Source organism: Ursus arctos, unplaced genomic scaffold (assembly GCF_023065955.2).
Source record: "Ursus arctos isolate Adak ecotype North America unplaced genomic scaffold, UrsArc2.0 scaffold_19, whole genome shotgun sequence".
Lineage (NCBI taxonomy): Eukaryota > Metazoa > Chordata > Mammalia > Carnivora > Ursidae > Ursus > Ursus arctos.
The window spans coordinates 48,342,595-48,361,000 of record NW_026622863.1 but is presented as its reverse complement, the minus strand read 5'-3'; the positions used below and the strand labels follow the sequence as shown (position 1 = coordinate 48,361,000).

At 56.7% G+C, this 18,406-nt stretch overlaps 2 protein-coding genes across 2 annotated transcripts; both read left to right on the top strand.

The window, feature by feature from the left end:
* The first annotated feature begins 2,110 nt into the window (after positions 1-2,110).
* Positions 2,111-11,181, top strand: MYPOP (Myb related transcription factor, partner of profilin). Its single transcript, XM_026482015.4, has 3 exons — positions 2,111-2,165; positions 2,917-3,468; positions 8,224-11,181. Exons 2-3 carry the CDS (start codon positions 2,970-2,972, stop codon positions 8,928-8,930), a joined length of 1,206 nt encoding a protein of 401 aa, XP_026337800.1. The 5' UTR covers positions 2,111-2,165; positions 2,917-2,969; the 3' UTR covers positions 8,931-11,181.
* A 1,553-nt stretch (positions 11,182-12,734) lies between these two features.
* On the top strand, positions 12,735-16,663 carry IRF2BP1 (interferon regulatory factor 2 binding protein 1). The gene has a single exon (XM_026482016.4). It carries the CDS (start codon positions 13,072-13,074, stop codon positions 14,824-14,826), a length of 1,755 nt encoding a protein of 584 aa, XP_026337801.1. The 5' UTR covers positions 12,735-13,071; the 3' UTR covers positions 14,827-16,663.
* Positions 16,664-18,406: the final 1,743 nt, after the last annotated feature.

Below are 18,406 nucleotides of genomic sequence, written 5' to 3'. Positions count from 1 at the left end.
GGAGTAAAGGGCATCTCAAGTTTGGGCAAACTTGAACTCTTTTTTTTTTTTTTAAGATTTTATTTATTTATTTGACAGAGACAGCCAGCGAGAGAGAACACAAGCAGGGGGAGTGGGAGAGGAAGAAGCAGGCTTCCAGTGGAGGAGCCTGATGTGGGTCTCGATCCCGGAACGCCGGTATCATGCCCTGAGCCGAAGGCAGACGCTTAACGACTGCGCCACCCAGGCGCCCCCAAACTTGAACTCTTGATCCTCTTGCAGCCCAGCCCTTCTTTGCTTCTGGTAGCTCCAACCTTCCTGCTGCTTAGGACAAAGACATTGGAGTCACCCTCGACTCCTTTCCTTCTCACAGTTCCTGTACCCCATTATACTTCACTTCACCTCATGGCTACCCCCCTGGCTGGAACTACCACCACCTCTCTCCTGAACCACCTCTCTCCTCAACTCACTGGGCACCCAACTTCCACTCTCGCTTTCTAAACTCAGTTCCCCCCGGAGGAGTCCTACTAAAACCAGAGTCATCAGCTCATGTGCCCTTCCTCTGCTCAGGGGCCCGCCTGTGACTCCCACTCAGTTGTAAGGGCCGTTGTCCTTACGGGGATCCATGAAACCTCTGCCACCTACCTCCCTGCCCTCCCCTCCCTACTGGCCTCCTCTGCGGTCCTAGAACATAGGAGGCACGGTCCTGCTTCTGGGGGCACTTGCTCCCTCACCTCCTTCGGGTGTCTACTCAAATGTCACTTTCTCAGGGAGGTCTCCCCAAGCCACCTTATTTCAAAATTACAGACATACACATGAGCACTGTAGTCCCAAACCCCGTTTCCTACCTCCATATTTATCCGTAATACTCATCACCTGCTCACTTATGTATCTTTTCTTTTTTAAGATTTTATTTATTTATTTGACAGAGAGAGACAGCCAGCAAGAGAGGGAACACAAGCAAGGGGAGTGGGAGAGGAAGAAGCAGGCTTCTAGCGAAGCCTGATGTGGGGCTTGATCCCAGGACGCTGGGATCACGCCCTGAGCCGAAAGCAGACGCTTAATGACTGCGCCACCCAGGCGCCCCTCACTTACGTGTCTTATTTTGCGTATTGTCTGTTACTCCCAACTAAAATTAGTGAGCTCTGTGAGGGCATAGATTTTTGTCTTTTGTATTCACTGCACTTGGAACCACACAGGTGCTCAATAACTGTTGACTAGATGAATGAAGCACCGTTTGTTGAATGACCTTGAGAACTCCCGCAGGATGCAAAACAAATTTCTCGCTCCGACTTAATTCCATCATCCTTTCTTCCAGCTCACCCAACCCGTGTTCTAGATTCATTCCTGCCTCCGTGCATTTGCTTAAAGTCATACCTGTGCCAGGATCACCCTCCCTCCCCGCGCCATGACGTCAGTGTGTGGACAAGGGGGCCCCCCCGGGCACGGTTGGAAGGTTGACGGGTTGCCATGGCTACTGCACCCGCCTGAGGTGGAATATCCCCAGGGTGCCCCGCCCCAACTGGTAATAGTTGGTTGGCGGACCCAAAGCAAGCCCCGCGCCGGGGCAGGTACGAGCCGGAGGCAATCGGGTTTTCGTACGCCCCCACCCCACCCACACAGTTGTCATGGAAACGGAGCGCTTCCCCCCCCCTAGCGCCGTCTCCCTCTCCTTTCTCCGAGAGAAAGAGATGCAAGCAGAGTAAGAGCGCTGGGTTGGGCAGGAAGACTGTCAGAAAGGCGAGGACGCCGCTTGTTCTCAGCGCTCTCTCTCCATCATTTCTCTCACCTCCTCCAAGGATTGCTACGCCTGCGCAGGGACGGAGCCCGGGGTACCAAAGCTAGTGGGGAGCCAGGGGCGCGCATGCGTGGATAGAGTTTTCCGCGTACGCCGCTGAGGCATCAAGAAGCTGGGGACCTAACGCAGCGCTAATGTTGCGCCTGCGCAGCTAAGCCCCGCTCGGGGAGGCCGGTGGAAGGCAATTCTGCGCTTGCGCCGTGGGAGGAGCGTGAAACTCAAGCGGGTAAGGGCGTTGGGGGCTGACTGGCGCTAGGTGCGCCTGCGCCATGGCTCTTGGGGCGGCCGGGGGCGGGGCCCAGAGGGGGAAGAGAGAGTAGGGGGGAGGGAAGAGGCCGCAGAAGCCCGAGCCTTGACCGACGGGCAGGCGGGGGCTGCGGCGGCGCCGGTGAGTGACCCGCGGCCCGACTCGGTCCCCACCCTCCACGACCCTCACTCTTCCTGGAGTCCCCCATCGCCTCCGTCGTCCCCTCTTACTCCCGGACCCCATTACCCTCAGACTCCTCTTAATTCCTGGCAGTCCCCAGAGCCCCCACAATCCCCGCAGACCCCAATCCCTCGTATTTTATAGTCCCAGCTCTTCCACTGCCCTAGAAGCCCCCAACTCACCGTTATTCCTGGGCATCCCTTCTGAGGACCCCTTCTCATACCGTTCTTACAGACGTCCTATTGCCCCGGAACCCCCAGAGCGCTCCTCTGCCCCAGATCCCCCCTTCTTGCTGCATCTCTCCTTCAGCATCTCCTTACCCCCATCACCCCCATGCTTCTTCGACCCCCGAGACACCCTCGTTCTCCCTCCATTTCGCATTCTCCTATGCCCCCATTCTCCTCTAACTCCTGCAGACACCCCCTCTTCTTTCGCTTTTTCTCATTTCCCTCCACCCCTCCAGACCCTCCCCCAATTTCCATTAACTCCTCGGCGTGGCACTTCGCGCCGCGCGAGGCACAGGAGGAGCGCTCAGCGGGTGTCTGCTATTATTAGGCACTCTGAATGTCCCGCGTGGCCCGTCGCCCCCAGCCACTCTCCGCTCCAACCCCTGGCCCCGGGCACATAGGAGGCGGTGTCGGGGCGGCCGGGGTGGGGCGGGCTGCGCGCGGACGCCGAGCCCCCGCCAGCGCCGTGCGCCCTGTGCCCGCAGCGCCGGCGCCCCCCCATGCGCCAAGCGGCCGGACGGCGGCGTCGGGGGGCGCCATGGCCTCGGCGGCGGCGGGCGAAGCGGAAGAGACCACCCGGCTGCGCAAGCCGCGCTTCTCGTTCGAGGAGAACCAGATCTTGATCCGCGAGGTGCGCGCCCACTACCCGCAGCTCTACGGCGCGCAGAGCCGTCGGGTGAGCGTGGCAGAGCGGCGGCGTGTGTGGGACGGCATCGCCGCCAAGATCAACGGCATCACCAGCTGGAAGCGCACCGGCCAAGAGGTGCAGAAACGCTGGAATGACTTCAAGCGCCGCACCAAGGAGAAGCTGGCCCGCGTGCCGCACTCCACGCAGGGCGCCGGGCCTGCCGCCGAGGACGCCTTCTCCGCCGAGGAGGAGACCATTTTTGCCATCCTGGGGCCGGGCGTGGCGGGGCCAGGAGCTGGTGCAGGGGCCGAGCAGCCCTCCGGGGCAGCTTCCTCACAACCGCCCGCCCCAAGTGCCAGCACCCAACGCTACGTGTTGTCCGAGGACCGCAGGGAGGACCGACGGGCAGGTGAGTTCGTTCAGCATCGCCTTACACAGAGGAGACGGTCACCAAGCCAGCTCTGTGCTCGGCACCCTTCCGAGCCCTGTCCGTGGCTCATCACATCCTCACAACCCTGTGAGGCGGGTGCTGTAATTATGCCCATTTTAAATCCGGGGAAACTGAGGCTCAGAGAAGTGAAATGACTGGCCCAAAGTCTCACAGCTCATGACCGTCAGGTCCTGAACGGAACCTAGACCGAGGAGGCCTGGCTCCAGAGTCCACAACTGGGATTAAAAGCACACACAGGATTTCATTAAAGGCAATGTAAGGTAGTGACGATGGAGGCAGACTGTCTGAGCTCCTGTCACAACTTTGCCACTCAGCTGTGTCATTCTGGGTAAGTTCCTGCAGGTCAGTTTCCACCTCTGTAAAATGGGTATGAAATAAATAGTCCCCACCTCAAAAGCTTGCTGTGAAGATTAAATGAGTTAATATGTATAAATTGCTTAGTACAGCTTCTTCTGATACTCCCCGTTAGCTTTTGATCGGATTACTAACGCTGGGAGGTATGAACTGTTTTACCATTTTTTAAATCAAAGACTCAGAGAGGTTTGGTAACTTTCCCAAGGTCATGCCATGAGTAGGGCAAGTGTGGAGAGCAGAGTACAAAGACTTCCCACTTAGCCTTGACTCTAGATTATTCTTTCTTCTACAGCTATTTCCCAAGCATCTGCACTGAGCTGGGCAGTGCTGGGGACACAGTGGTGACTGAGACATCCCCAGCCCTTCCCTCCTGGGGCTGAGCTGTGGGAGTGCGGAAGGGGCACCTGACCCAGGCTTGGAGGTCAAGGAAGGCTTCCTGGAGTAGGAGACACCAGAGACGCAGAGTGAGAATGAGGAGCTGAGGAAGTGTTCCTGGTAGAAGGAACAGCATGTACAGTGGCTTTGAGACAAGAAGGCTTACTCAGTTTAGGAACTGAGAAGTTTCCAAGTTAGAGGAGGGGGAAAGTAAAAAGATTGAAGAAAGGAAATGTTTCGAGGTGAGGTCAGAGAGGCCAGCAAAGGCCAGACCATGCGGTGCCTTTTAGGCTGAGGTGAGGAATTTCATCCTAAGTGTTATAAGGAGTCACCGAAGGGTTTTGAGGAAGGGAAGAACATGGAAGTGATCAAACAAGTTGAGGATCATGTGATTCAGAGAGGTTTATTCACTTATCCAAGGTCACACAGCAAGTAAGTAGTAGAATTGGGACTCAAATATAGGTTGTGTCCAACTCACAGTGCATGCCCTTAACTTAACCACTGGGCTAGATTGCCTGGCAATAACAGCAACAATTAATATTGACTGAGAATTAATGGGTTTGCCAGAATTAGATCACACACGGTGTATAAGTGAAGGTCAGCACTTTGGACTTTATCTTCAGGGCATTCGGGAGGCCTGAAAGCGTCTTTGGCAGGAGAGAGAGACCCAGTCACTTGGGACCCTTGTTCTCAATATGAATCTCAGACCTCATTGTTTCTATCTGTGGAATGGCCACATTGAACCAGAGCAGAGATGGCAAACGTATTTTTTCAAGAGCTGTACAGCTATTTTATTCTTTCGTTAATTCAACAAATATTTATTGAGCACGTCTTTCAAGGCAGGCACAGTGGTAGATGCTGGGAATACCGTGGAGAAAAAGACAATGGAGCTGGCATCCCAGTGATTGGAGACAGACCACAAACAAGTAGATCAAAACAGATCATATACTAGGAGGTGATAAGAACTAAGAAGAAAAATAAAGCACGTTAGGAGCATAGTGAGTGATGGAAGGGGGCCGCTTATAGGTAGGGTAGTCTGGGAGGGTGTCTCTGAGAAGGTGGAATATGAGCAGAGACCTGAATAGAGAAAGTGAGCCAAGTGGATATCTGGGAGAACAGCACTTCAGCTAGAGAAAGCCACACATGCAAAGGCCCTGGGGCAGGAATGTGCTTAAAGCATCCTTGATTGGAACTTCACGTGGAGATTACCCACTGTGTAAACTCATAAAAGAGGAACTGCTCTGATGGGAGGACCGGAACAGGATCTGGGGCAGCCTGAGGCATCTCTGTTGACACGAGAGGGAGACCTAAGGGTAATTTCTGTTTGACCTAATATTTGAAAAAAACACAATAACAATAATGGCGTTGAAGATTTACTGTGTACCAGGCACTGGCCTCAACCCTGTGCCTGGGGTGATTCAGTTAATCCCTGTGACGGCCCTCAGGCAGGTGCTGTGTTATTAGATCACTTGGTCCTTTGCTCACACACACACCTACTTACAGGTGGGGAAATTGAGGCCCAAAAGTTGCAGATAAATTATCTTGTCGTGTCTCTTCCATGCTCCCTGTGGGCACAACGGCCGGGCCACTTTCTATTGTTCAGTAGGCTAGAAGAGCGTTATTTCAGTGGGGTATTTCAGCAGCAGTCCCTATATCCCTTATGAGGGAGACTCACAGCCCTGTCCGAGGAGTGGTTAAAAGCATGGGTTCTGGAGCCCGCCTGGGTTCAAATCCCTCTTCTCCCATTCACCAGCCCTGTGACATCTCTCTGGGCCTTGGGTCTCCTCATCTGTAAAATGGGCGAATAATGACAGCACCTACCCCCAGAGAATGGCCAAGAGGATGCACTGACAGAACGTAGGAGGAAAGCTTAGCTGCTTTGCCTGGGGCCGGGCCAGGAAAGAGTCCAACAAGTGTTAGCTCTGGTTATCGCCTCTCTCCCCACCTCCCTCGCCTCCCCCTGCCTGGCTGGCCCCCCAGCATTTAAGGGTGGAGGTGGCTGGCTGTTTCTGTGACAGGAGAGCAGGGAGATCAGATTTGGCCTCGGAGCAGGAGGCAGGATTCCCCCAAAGAAGGAGTCTGTGAGCTGGCCAAGAGGCCGTGCAAGGGGGATACTCCTGGTGGAGGGAACTGCATGTACACTGGCCCTGAGCCAAGGAAGAGGGACAGGAAGGGGTAAGAGCTGAGGCCTTGCAGCCTACAGGAGGGGCTGGCCTGTCCCCTGTGGGTGCTGGGGAGCCTTGGGAGGGTTGCGGCAAGGACCTGGGGCCCAGGGCCCCAATCAGGGCTGACTCCCTGGAAGCCACAGTTCTTTTTTCATTAAAGAAAAAATTTTGTGCTGGACATTGTTCTAGGCGCTGGGTAAACAGCGGTGAACAAAACAAAGCCCTGCCTGATGGAGCTGACATCAGGAGGAGGAGACAGACAACAAACACAGAGCGACCCCATGCCAGGTGGAGATAAGTGGTATAAAAGAAATCAGGTAGGGTTAGGAGAGAGAAAAGGACAGAGACGGGAGCTACTGTAGACAGCAGGTCAGGGAAGGTCTTCCCAAGGAGGCCACATTTGAGCAGAGGAGCTGAGGGAGGGGGAGCCAGGCAGGTGTCTGGGGAAAGAGCTTTTCAGGCCAAGGAACAGCAAGTGCAAAGGCCCTGAGGCAGGGGCAGACCTGTTGTGTTTGTGGAGGACAAGAAGGCCAGTGAGGCCTTGTGAATGAGATACAAAGGGGAGGGGTGTAGATGAGGTCAGGGAGGCAGTGGGGCAAATTCTGCAGAGCCTTGGGGGCCACAAGGGCTTTGCTTTTACTCTGAGAGAGGAGAGCCCCAGGGAGCTTTTGAGCAGAGAAAGACCACCTCTGACTTGTGTTTTTCACACACCTTTATTGAGATACAATTCCCATACCTTATCGCCACCCATTTAAAAGAGACAATGCAGGAGCTTTTAGCATATTCATGGAGTGTACAACCATCACTACCATCAATGTCAGAACCGTTTCATCGCTCCAAAAAGAACCCCCACACCTCTTAGCCATCACCCCCAGCTCTGCCGAGCCCCAGGCAACCACTCACCTACTCTCTGTCTCTTGTAGATTGCCTAATTTTGGACATTTCATATAAAGGGATCAGAGGCTATGTGGTCCTCCGCGGGTAGCATAACTGACACGTTCCTTTGGCGGGACTTCCACGGTCCAAGTGGGAGATGCTGGTGGTTGGACTGGGAGGGGCTGTGGAGGTGGGCAAAGCAAACAGGTTGGATGTTGAAATAGTTCGAAGGCAGAGCCAGTCCCGTCTGCACACAGACGGTGTCTTGGGGGAGAAAAGGAGTGAAAAGTTTTGGGGCCAGGTGGCAGGAAGGACTGGAGAGCTGGAGAGGTCATCAGCGGGAGATGGGGATGCCTGGCTGAGGGAGGGCCGGGATGCGGGAGGACCAGGACCTCAGCTCTGGGCCAGAGAGGGTGAGGCATTGCTCGATGATCATCGAGGGGGTATGCCAAGCACTCAGCTGGAGGAGAGGTTTCGGGCTGGGCGCAGAAACCTGGGAGCCTCTGTTGGCAGACTGTTCAAGTGGAGGAGCATGAATGAAATCTCAGGTGAGAGGAGGTGGGCAAGAGCCGCAGGCTTGGGGTTGAACTGGTACAGACCACAGCTGAGATAGGACTCCTACCACCTGACTGGACAGAGCCCAGCAATGCGCCTGAGAGGTGTGTGGTGAGGGGAGTGTCTAGAGAGTTCAGAACCTTCTAGAACATTGGTCCTGCCTGGCTCAGCAGGGGGCCTCCAGGACCCCCTTCCCACTAAGGCCGGCATCAGCCCTCAGGTGGTTGTTAAATATACTGACTCCCCTACGTTCTCCTCCAAGGCATGGTCTGACTCGGGTGTTGAAAAGATGGCTCTGGGGCCAGGGTGGATGGGAAGTGGAAAGGGGAAATCAAGACAGCATTGGGCGGCACCGTCACCTTACCTACATCTCTCTCTCTCTCCACAGAGACACCAGCCCACAGCAAGGGGGGCTCCAGCAGCCCCGAGCAGTGGGCCCGGCCCTCCTGCAGTCCACAGGAAGGGGGCTGCCCACCGCCCAAGGAGCGTGAGTCCCCGCCCCCTCCAGCCCTGCAGACGGTCCAGCTGCCCCGCCTGGCCCTGTCTCCGCCGCCCCCAGCCCCCGTGCCGCCGCAGCCACCACCCCAGCCACCTCAGCAGGTGCATGTGGCACCCTCGTCCCCCAGCCCACCACCTCCTCCACTGCCACCATCCACGCCCTCGGCCGCAGACCCCTCCCTGGACTTCCTGCGGGCTCAGCAGGAGACTGCCAACGCCATCCGGGAGCTGGCTGGCACCCTGCAGCAGGGACTGGCCAAACTGAGTGAGGCCCTCAGCGCCCTACTGCCCCTTCTGCCCGGAGCGGCGGTCGACAGGCTGCCGCCGCCTCTGCCCCCACCCCCGCCCCCTCCCCCCAGGCCCCTCCTGCCCCCGCCTACCCCCAAAGCGGAAATCACCCCAGAGCCGGTGTCTGTGGTCGCCGCCGTGGTGGATGGAGCGGTGGTAGCAGCCAGGGGCGTGATCATCGCCCCTAGGAGCGAGGAGGGGACCCCACGGCCACCCCCAGCCCCGCTTGCTCCCCACGACTCCCCCCCACACAAGAGGAGGAAAGGTTTCCCTACGAGGAAGAGGCGGGGGCGGTGGAAATCTCCGTGAAATCTGCTGTTGGGTTTGAGCTTGTCTCCGCTCCTTCTGCCTGCACCTCCTCCCCCCAGCTTCGCCCAGGGAGGAGGGCAACGCACCTTCCCCATCTCAGCTGCACCCCGGCTCCCCTGCTCCAGGGGCACGAGCACCCCCACTCCCTATACTAGTTAGTGCCTGATTCTCAGGGGACCTCGCTGGTGGGTGCCCCCCGGCCCTTTCTCCAGTACAGCGCTGTCTGCCTGGCTGCTTCCCTGAACCCTAACTACTAAGCCATCGATTTTATGTTATTTATTATCGCCCTTTGTGGGTTGCGGAGGGAACCCCGCGGGTCTGCACATACCCCCTTCCCTAACAACTCCTGGTCTTGACTTGAAGAGAATTGACCCTTCGGGGCCTGCTCGCTTCCCCAATCCAGACTTTGGAGGGAGTGGACAAATCAGAATATGAATGACAAAGGATGACAGCAGTCTGTACCCTGGGGGGGGGTGGGGTTCTCGCGGGGGGGGGGGGGGAGGTACAGGTTGGGCCCTCTGCCTCCCATTGCTGGCTCTGACCTCCAGAGCTCAACCCCCTCGTTTCTCCCCAGTGGCGACAAGATATGAATAAACTTATTTTTAATACAATTACTTTGGGCTCTGAGACAGGCACATACACCTGCCCCCATCCCTCCAAGGACAGGTGGCATCCCCTTGGAGCTGGAGCTGCCGGTTTTCCAGCCCCCCTCCCCCAGCCTTTTTTTCCCTTTCTTTCCTTAAAGCCATCAAATTCTGTGTTGAAATCTTATTCCTACTTATCCATCCTTCAGATACCAGCCTAAGTGTCCTCTCCTCCAGGAGGACTTTCTGGATTTCCTCCTCCAGGATAGGATGGCTTAGATTATTTTCTAGTGTCCTGTGGCCCTAAAGGAACACATGCCTTTATCTGTTTAAGGTGATCCCTCCCCCTCCCCAGTTCCATGAAGGCAAGAGCTGGTTCTCTTTTTGACTCCTAAACCTTCTAAAGCATAGTAGCAAAGTAGCTAATAACCACCCCCCTGGATTCGGTCAGACCTGGTGCTGCCCTGGCCCGCTGTGCAGGCCTCCCTTTTCCTCATCTGTAAAACGGGCATAAAAAATGTCGGAGTCCACAACTCCATTCTAGTTCCATCCTTCAGGTCTCAGCTCAAATATCACCTCCTCAGAAAAGTCGTTCCTGGCACTCCTTCTCCCCCAGCAAGTGGGGGGGGGGGTGTGTGGTTAAATAATCATTTGAGGAAATGTAAGTTGAACTTCTGCCTCCATCACCAGCGTGAGCGTCGTCAGGGCAAGGCCTGAGCCTAGCTCAGTCAGTGCTGTGTCCTCAGCGTCGCCCAACACAGAAGAGAGTTGCATCTCTGAGTTAATGAGCAGCTTAAAAACCGTTTCCATGTATGGTGCTCCTTTTCTGGGCCAGGCACCGTGCTGAACATTTATGTGCATGTTTCCATTTTAACTGGAAGCGGCCCGATGAAAAGCAGACTCTATGGAGGATTTCTGTTTTTTCCGGAGTTTAGAGACCTGCCCTAAACTTTGTCAGGGGCCAATCCCAATTCAGCCCACCTGAAGCTGGACTCCAGCAAGAACTCTTGACCCCTACTAGTCTTTACTGAAGAATGGCTTAAAGGCAATTTTAGGTGATGCGTGGATGGCCGCTTTTTTTTTTTTTTTTTTTTAGATTCTATGTATTTATTTGAGAGAGCGCGAGCGAGCACAAGCGGGGTGAGTGGTAGAGAAGCAGATTCCCTGCTGGGCAGGGAGCCCGAAAAACCAAAAAACCGGGCTCGATCCCAGGACCCTGGGATCATGACCTGAGCCAAAGGCAGATGCTTAACCGACTGAGCCACCCAGGCAGCCCTATGGATAGCCTTTTTAATGGTTCTTATGTAGTGTTAAACTTCATTAAAATGTAGCTAGTACCCAAAAAAAAAACCCAGCTAGTACATAAAAAACCCACACTTCTGCACATAATACAGACATACCTCGTTTTACTGTGCTTTGCTTTATTGCGCTTCACAGATACTGCATTTTATTTTATTTTCTTACAAGTTGAAGGTTCGTGGCAACCCTGGGTCAAGCCAAGTCTGTCGGTGTCATTTTTTCCCCACAGTTGCTCACTTCGTGTATGTGTGCCCCATGTTGGTCGTTCATGCAGTATTTCCAACTTTTGCATTATTACATTGGTTATGGTGCTCCGAGAGCTCAGATGATGGTTAGCATTTTTTAGCAATAAAATATTTTTAAATTAAGGTATATACATTGTTTCTTTGGACATGATGCTAGTGCACACTTAATAAACTGTAGCATAGTGTAAACTTTTAGATGCATTGGAAAAACCAAAAAGTTCCCTGACTTGCTGTATTGCCATATTTGCTTTATTGCTAGATTTGCTGTATTGTGGTAGTCTGGAAGGAGCCTGCAATATTTCCGAGGTATGTCTGTATTGCTTAGGATGTGGCAAAGTAGAGTCAGTTTCCAGGTGTTCAGTGAAATTGTGAAGCTGACACTGATGTTTGGATAACAAAATCAGAGCTGCTAGAATTGAAGCGGGATGTGGGAGAGGATGCAGACACTCCGATTAGTTTGAAAGGCACTAATGAATGCAAGTCTGACAAGTCATTCAAATATTTTTGAGCGCTTATCACGGACCCAGGCTTAGAGAGAGAAAGAGGGTGATGGGGGTTAGAACCAGGAGACTTGTCTCTCCTCCCCTCCCTACTCTTCCAGCCTGACTCGCACTGTTCCCGATGCTGGAAAGAAATCCTTCCCCGGTGGCGGGGTGGGGTGGGGGTGTCCCCAAAGCCTGGTTGGTCCGATCAGATAGTAAGCACTCAAGGTTGGAGAAAAACTATCCCTACAAATCTTGCTGGCCATCTCTGGACTCCTACCCTCCCCCCAAATTAGCGAGTACTAGAAGGTGAGGATTCCCTCAACGCAGTGCTTCCCAGAAACGTAAAGCCCCCAGAAATTGAGCCGGGGGTGGGAGACAGCGGGAATCGGGAAGGCCTCCCCGAACCTCCCAGACAGCGGAAGTGCGTCAGTTTGTCCTCCCTGCAGAGCATTCTGGGAATTGTAGTAAAGTGGTGGTGGGGAGCGGAGGAGAAACACAGTGTAACCCTTTGTAGACCAGAGCGCGCCAGCAGAACTGGAACAGAGTTCGAGGGCGTTCGACCACTCTCTTTTAATAGATGAGGCAACTGTGGAAGAGCACTTCGTTCTTCCGCTTTCTCCGGCTGTTTCCGGCCCCATTCAGAGAATGATATACAAGACTGGAGGCAGATGTAGGTGCCAAACAGAACACTCTCTCCCCCAGTTGCTAGTCCCGTCCCCCTACCTTGAAACCATCCAATCGGAGCCCCTCTGCCCCCGCCCCGGGAGCCGTTGCCTCCCTAACCAGGCATTGGCCCACCTTTGATGGGCGGGGAATTGAGCCTCAGAAAGAGCAAGACTTCTGCCTAAAGCTGCACAGCAAGTTGGAACAGAAACTAGACGCCCGAAAGCCTGTCCACTTCCTACCATTTCTGAATCCGTGATAGCTCGAAACCATTCATATCTCATACCCTGTGCCTGAGCTCTTCCGAGCTCGTGGAACTCCCTGCCCCGCCGAGATGAGGGGTAGGGTTTGCGCGTCGGAGATGCGGCGAGCCCGCCCCTCCGCAGCCAGCCGTCCCCTTTAAGAATCGGCCCCGGCGGGACTACGTTTCCCAGAAGGCTTTGCCGGCGCGTTATGTAACTTTCCCTGCGAAGCGGCCTCTGGGGCAGAAGGAGGTGGAGGCGGCGGCGGCCGTTGCAGCGGCGGCGGCGACGGCGACGGCGGCGGCGGGAGCGGCGGGAGCCCGAGGCGGCGGCGCCCGGGGCCCATCGCGGGGCCCGAGCTGTGCGCCTCGGCCCGGAGCCCGGACCGGGTGGGGGCGCCGACGTGCCTCTAAACAGGCTTTTCAAGGAGGCGGGAGTGAGGAAAAAGGCTTAGGGCCCAGGGGGCGGGGAAGGGGGGCCGGGCCTGGATCGGCGGGGAGGCCGAGCAGGAGGCCTGACTGTGGCTCGCGCGGTCCCGGGGACACGAATCGAACGTCGGCGGCGCGGATCGAACGTCGGCGGCGGGTGGAACGCCGGGGCTCAGCGGCGCGCGCGCGGGGGTCATGGCGTCGGTGCAGGCGTCCCGCCGCCAGTGGTGCTACCTGTGCGACCTGCCCAAGATGCCGTGGGCCATGGTGTGGGACTTCAGCGAGGCGGTGTGCCGCGGCTGCGTGAACTTCGAGGGTGCGGATCGCATCGAGCTGCTCATCGACGCTGCCCGCCAACTCAAGCGCAGCCACGTGCTCCCCGAGGGCCGCTCTCCCGGGCCCCCCTCCCTCAAGCACCCGACCACTAAGGACCTGGCCGCGGCCGCTGCACAGGGGCCTCAGTTACCGCCTCCGCAGGCCCAGCCCCAGCCGTCAGGAACAGGCGGTGGCATCTCTGGCCAGGACCGCTATGACAGGGCCACATCGTCGGGCCGCCTCCCCCTGCCCTCGCCCGCTCTGGAGTATACCCTGGGGTCCCGCCTGGCTAATGGGCTGGGCCGTGAGGAGGCCGTGGCGGAGGGGGCGCGGAGGGCCCTGCTTGGCTCCATGCCCAGCTTGGTGCCCCCCGGGCTGCTGGCAGCTGCGGTGTCTGGCCTGGGAAGCCGAGGCCTGACGCTGGCACCCGGCTTGAGTCCTGCCCGTCCAGCTTTTGGCTCCGATTTTGAGAAGGAGAAGCAGCAGAGGAATGCGGACTGTCTGGCAGAACTGAACGAGGCCATGCGTGGCCGGGCGGAGGAGTGGCACGGGCGCCCCAAAGCTGTGCGGGAACAGCTGCTGGCGTTGTCTGCCTGCGCCCCCTTCAATGTCCGCTTCAAGAAGGATCACGGGCTGGTGGGGCGGGTGTTCGCTTTTGATGCTACTGCCCGCCCGCCCGGCTACGAGTTCGAGCTGAAGCTTTTTACCGAATACCCCTGTGGTTCTGGCAACGTGTACGCAGGAGTCCTGGCCGTGGCTCGCCAGATGTTTCATGATGCTCTGCGGGAGCCGGGCAAGGCTCTGGCCTCATCAGGCTTCAAGTACCTCGAATATGAACGGAGGCACGGCTCAGGGGAATGGCGCCAGCTGGGGGAGCTGCTAACCGACGGTGTCCGCAGCTTCCGAGAGCCAGCTCCTGCTGAGGCCCTGCCCCAGCAGTACCCAGAGCCAGCCCCGGCAGCTCTCTGTGGCCCACCCCCGCGAGCCCCATCCCGGAACCTGGCGCCCACACCACGCCGTCGCAAAGCGTCCCCTGAGCCCGAGGGTGAGGCGGCTGGGAAGATGACCACCGAGGAACAGCAGCAGCGGCACTGGGTAGCACCCGGTGGCCCGTACTCCGCGGACACCCCTGGTGTGCCCTCACCCATCGCTGCCCTGAAGAATGTGGCCGAGGCCCTGGGCCACTCCCCCAAGGACCCTGGCGGGGGTGGGGGCCCCGTGCGCGCTGGGGGTGCCAGCCCCGCAGCCTCTTCCACAGCCCAGCCTCCTGCCCAGCATCGTCTTGTGGCCCGCAACGGTGAGGCAGAAGTCAGCCCCACAGCAGGGGCAGAAGCTGTTAGCGGGGGTGGTAGCGGCACCGGGGCGACCCCTGGGGCACCCCTGTGCTGTACCCTGTGCCGGGAGCGTCTGGAAGACACCCACTTCGTCCAGTGCCCCTCAGTGCCCGGACACAAGTTCTGTTTTCCCTGCTCACGGGAATTCATCAAGGCACAGGGCCCTGCTGGGGAGGTATACTGCCCCAGTGGAGACAAATGCCCCCTGGTGGGCTCTTCTGTCCCCTGGGCCTTCATGCAGGGCGAGATCGCTACTATCCTTGCTGGAGACATCAAGGTTAAGAAAGAACGGGACCCCTAGGCCACCACTGCCACCAGTCTACTGCCTCCCACCCCCTTGCTACCCACCGCTGCTGCGGATAAATTATTCCCTCCCCCACCCAGCCCAGTGCTATCCTCACCTGTGTACATACCCCCTTCCTCATCCCAGATGGGTCCCCTGGGGTAGATGCATTGAGGGTGGGGGGAGAAAGCTTGTGGCTTCTGTTCGAGGGGGTGTTTGGGGTCCCTTGGCCCCTCCAGTTTCCCTCTCCCCTCCTTGGCTTGGCTTTGCTGCTGCTTGTAGTTGGGGGAGAGGTGCCCCCCTCCTCCTTGAGAAGGGGCCTCCTGAAATCTCGCTCTTTATAAACAAAGCAAAAGCATTTTATTGCCCCCCCTCTCCCGCCCCCTTTTCCTCCTTCAATAAACCGAAAGATGGGGTTTTTTTTTTCCTTCTTGGTCCCTTAGTTGTGTGAGATGCTGCGCCCCCTCTGGGACCGAACTGATCCTGCAGGGGAAGGACGTTGCGTTGTAGCCTCCAGGTGGCGCCCTTCACTCAGGCGGGCCGTTGGCTGTTGTTAGAAATGCTGGCGGTTCCTCGGGCGTTCTAGCCATCTGCCCCTTTTCCAGATGACAGAACTGAGGCTCGGCATGCGAAGCTCCTAGCATGGGAACCAGAGCCAAACTTGGGAATGAGGTTTCCCTTCTGGTGCAGCCCCTGTATCCATCCGGGATGTGGGGGACTCCGCGCCCTTGAGGGGAGGGGAAGGAAGCATCAGGAGGCTTCCTAGAAGGGATGGGCAGTGAGTTCTTGCTCAGGAAGCAGAGAATTAAGGCTGCATTGCTTAGAGGGACTGCCCTACGCGGGAGGAAGTTTACCTCCATGGGGTACACTAACAGCATCCCTGGAAACAAGGTGACTGCTTCCCACCTCTGGCGGTGCCCTGAACTGCGCTCCTCGCGCCCATATGGGGAGACCAGTCTCAACGGTGGCCATCCTAGGACACCGGGACTGGCAGGGTAAAAGGCACAGCCCCCGCGGCCGCCTCTGATGTGCGCGGCCTTGTCCCGCACCTGTCCCGATGGGCTGATCATTAACCAGGACTTCCTGCTCTCTGGCGTCAAGGGGCGGGGCCTGAGCCGGCTGCGGCAAAGCAGGGGTTAAGGGGAGGGGTCTGCCCCGAGAGCCCAGCCCCCACCCCTGCAGTCTCCCTCTGCGACCCTAAAGTGGAGGTTGCGGGAAGGGGGAATGCGGAGCGCCAAGGCCAATGGATGGACGGAAAGATGGGGAATGATAGTATGTCCCGCCACCACGCGGCACTGTCACACAGCCCTGAGACCCCGGATTGCCACAGGTCTCAGAAACACAGGTGTTCCATTACCTAAATCGGGAAGACCCTAAAGTCTCGACCCATCCTCTTAGTTATCCACGTGTCCCACACATATCTTACAGACCCACATGTCCCAAATCCCAAATATTAGGGACCCTGGGACTTTGTCCCCAACATCTGGAGGACGCTTGACTCTTCTTAAACCCCTAGCTCTTGGACTGGGCGGGGGGGGGGAAGGGTCCCATCCCCTCCCCCAGGCATCAGGTCTTAGGTGTTCTGTCACCCCTGGTACTGCCAGCCTGGGCCCTGGGCAGGGCTGGGAAAACCAGCCCTGATTAAATATACCAGGCGATAAGCCTGGGCAAGGGAGATGCTGGACGGAGCTCCAGGCCAGGCCACCCATCCCTGGCAATCTTGTGGCCTCGCCTGTCCCAGCTCTGCAGCCCCAGGCACTGGGTAGTTCCCCCTTCCCCTCCCCCATCCTCAGGGCAAGAGGCCTCCAGATACCACGGTCCCCTGGTGAGGGCTGAAGAGCTGCGGAGGACACCTGGTCCTTTAAGAACAGCTGGTGGGGGGGGGGTGGGCAGGGGAGTCACCCCCAGCCTGGCTGGTGTGTATTCTAGATAGAGGTTGAGTTAACCATTAACAGAGCAGACAGCCTGACCTGTGTGGGTGTGAGGGGCTGGATCAGTCCCCCTTCCCCCGGTGCCAGGGTGGGGCCAGAGTGGAGGGGTTCTGGATTTATTGGGGGATCAGTGAGTAGGTGAAGAGACTTCCAGAAAGGAAAAACGGGCAGGGAGACCCAGGGAGAGATGGGAGACAACAGAGGTGGAGAGGGATCTATAAAGAGAGACGAGTTCATTGGAAGAAGACAGAGACCCAGGGAGGGACAAGAGAGCTCAAGAGACCCTCTGAGATGGGGGAGATGACGTAGACACAGAGAGATAGACAGACGTTCAGAAAAGAGAGCTAAGTAGAGAAATACCCAGATAGGTTCAGAGAGACCGAGATACACAGATAAGAGGTCAAGAATAGGGACCTTGAAGGAGGGAGAGGGGAGAGACAGAGATTCAGAGAGAGTGGAATTGAGAGCGGGAGAAAGAAGGAAAGACTATGAGATCAGGGAAAGGTACAGGTTTGAACTAGAGACTAAAGACCTCTTCAAACTCAGGTTCTATGAGACAGAGGGAGAGAATGGAGATCTGTGAAGAAGGGCAAGGCTGGGTCTGTCTTGATCACTTGGTCCCTACAACAAGGCCTGGCTCACTCCCACTGGTCCTCCAGGTCTCAGCTCAGCTGACACCTCCTCCAGGAAGCCCTCCTTGATCCCCAGGATGCTTCACGTGCCATTCCTGGGCTCTCACAGACCCTGCACTCCCCTCTCCCAGCCCTGCACATTCTGGACTGTCAGCCCCACGAGGGCAGGGCTAGGGCTGTGTCAGTCACCACTATGAACCCAGCCTTACCTAGCACAGAGTTAGTTTAAAGGGTGGATAGATTAATGTGCTCCTTTCCTTCAAGAAATATTTATTCAGCATCCTCTGTGCGACAAGCATTGCGGTAGGTGCTATGGATACAGCAGGGAACAGAATGCAGCCCCTCCTCTCGTGGAGCTGACATTCGGGTAGGAGATACAGATAGATCCATAAGATGTGACAGCCACGGAGCGGTGAGTCCTAAGAAGAAAAAGTAAACCAGGGGAAGGGGATAGAGAGTGATGGAGGTTCCTTCTGTGAAGAAGGAGGTTCAGAAGGGCTCGCTGAGGAGCTGACAGGAAACTAAAAGAAGCGGGGGAGCGAGCCAGAGGAAATCTGGGGGAATAGCACATGCAAAGGCCCTGAGGCAGGAGCCTGCTTGGTTTGTTCCAGAAGCAGCCAGGTGGCCAGTGCCACTGTGGCAAAGGGGAGGGGTGTAAGAATGAGGTCAGAGGGGGGCACCTGGCTGGCTCAGTCGGTAGAGCATGCAACTCTTGATCTCAAGGTGGTAGGTTCAAGCCCCACATTGGGTGTAGAGACGACTTAAAAAGATTAAAACAAAAAAATGAGATCCGAGGGATAGTGGGGAAAACTTGGGGGCCCCGTAGGCCATGATAAGGACTTTGGATTCTATTTTAATGGGAATGGGTGGAGGGTTTCAAACCCTGAGTGAAGAGATGGAGGAGATGGGACAGAAGCAGCCAAGAATCAGTCGGGATGGACAGCATCTCACTGCTCTGTGGTGCGGGCTTCACAGACGGCCTAGCACATATGCCCAGCAACAGTGTGTGGTGTGGGCACAAGTGAATAAGCCCCA

Bases quoted from the DNA above. Each gene is read 5' to 3' on its own strand.
- MYPOP (XM_026482015.4), top strand. From the start codon at position 2,970: ATGGCCTCGGCGGCGGCGGGCGAAGCGGAAGAGACCACCCGGCTGCGC. The intron at 3,469-8,223 runs GTGAGTTCGTTC...CTCTCTCCACAG, and splicing joins CAGGGAGGACCGACGGGCAG to AGACACCAGCCCACAGCAAG.
- IRF2BP1 (XM_026482016.4), top strand. From the start codon at position 13,072: ATGGCGTCGGTGCAGGCGTCCCGCCGCCAGTGGTGCTACCTGTGCGAC.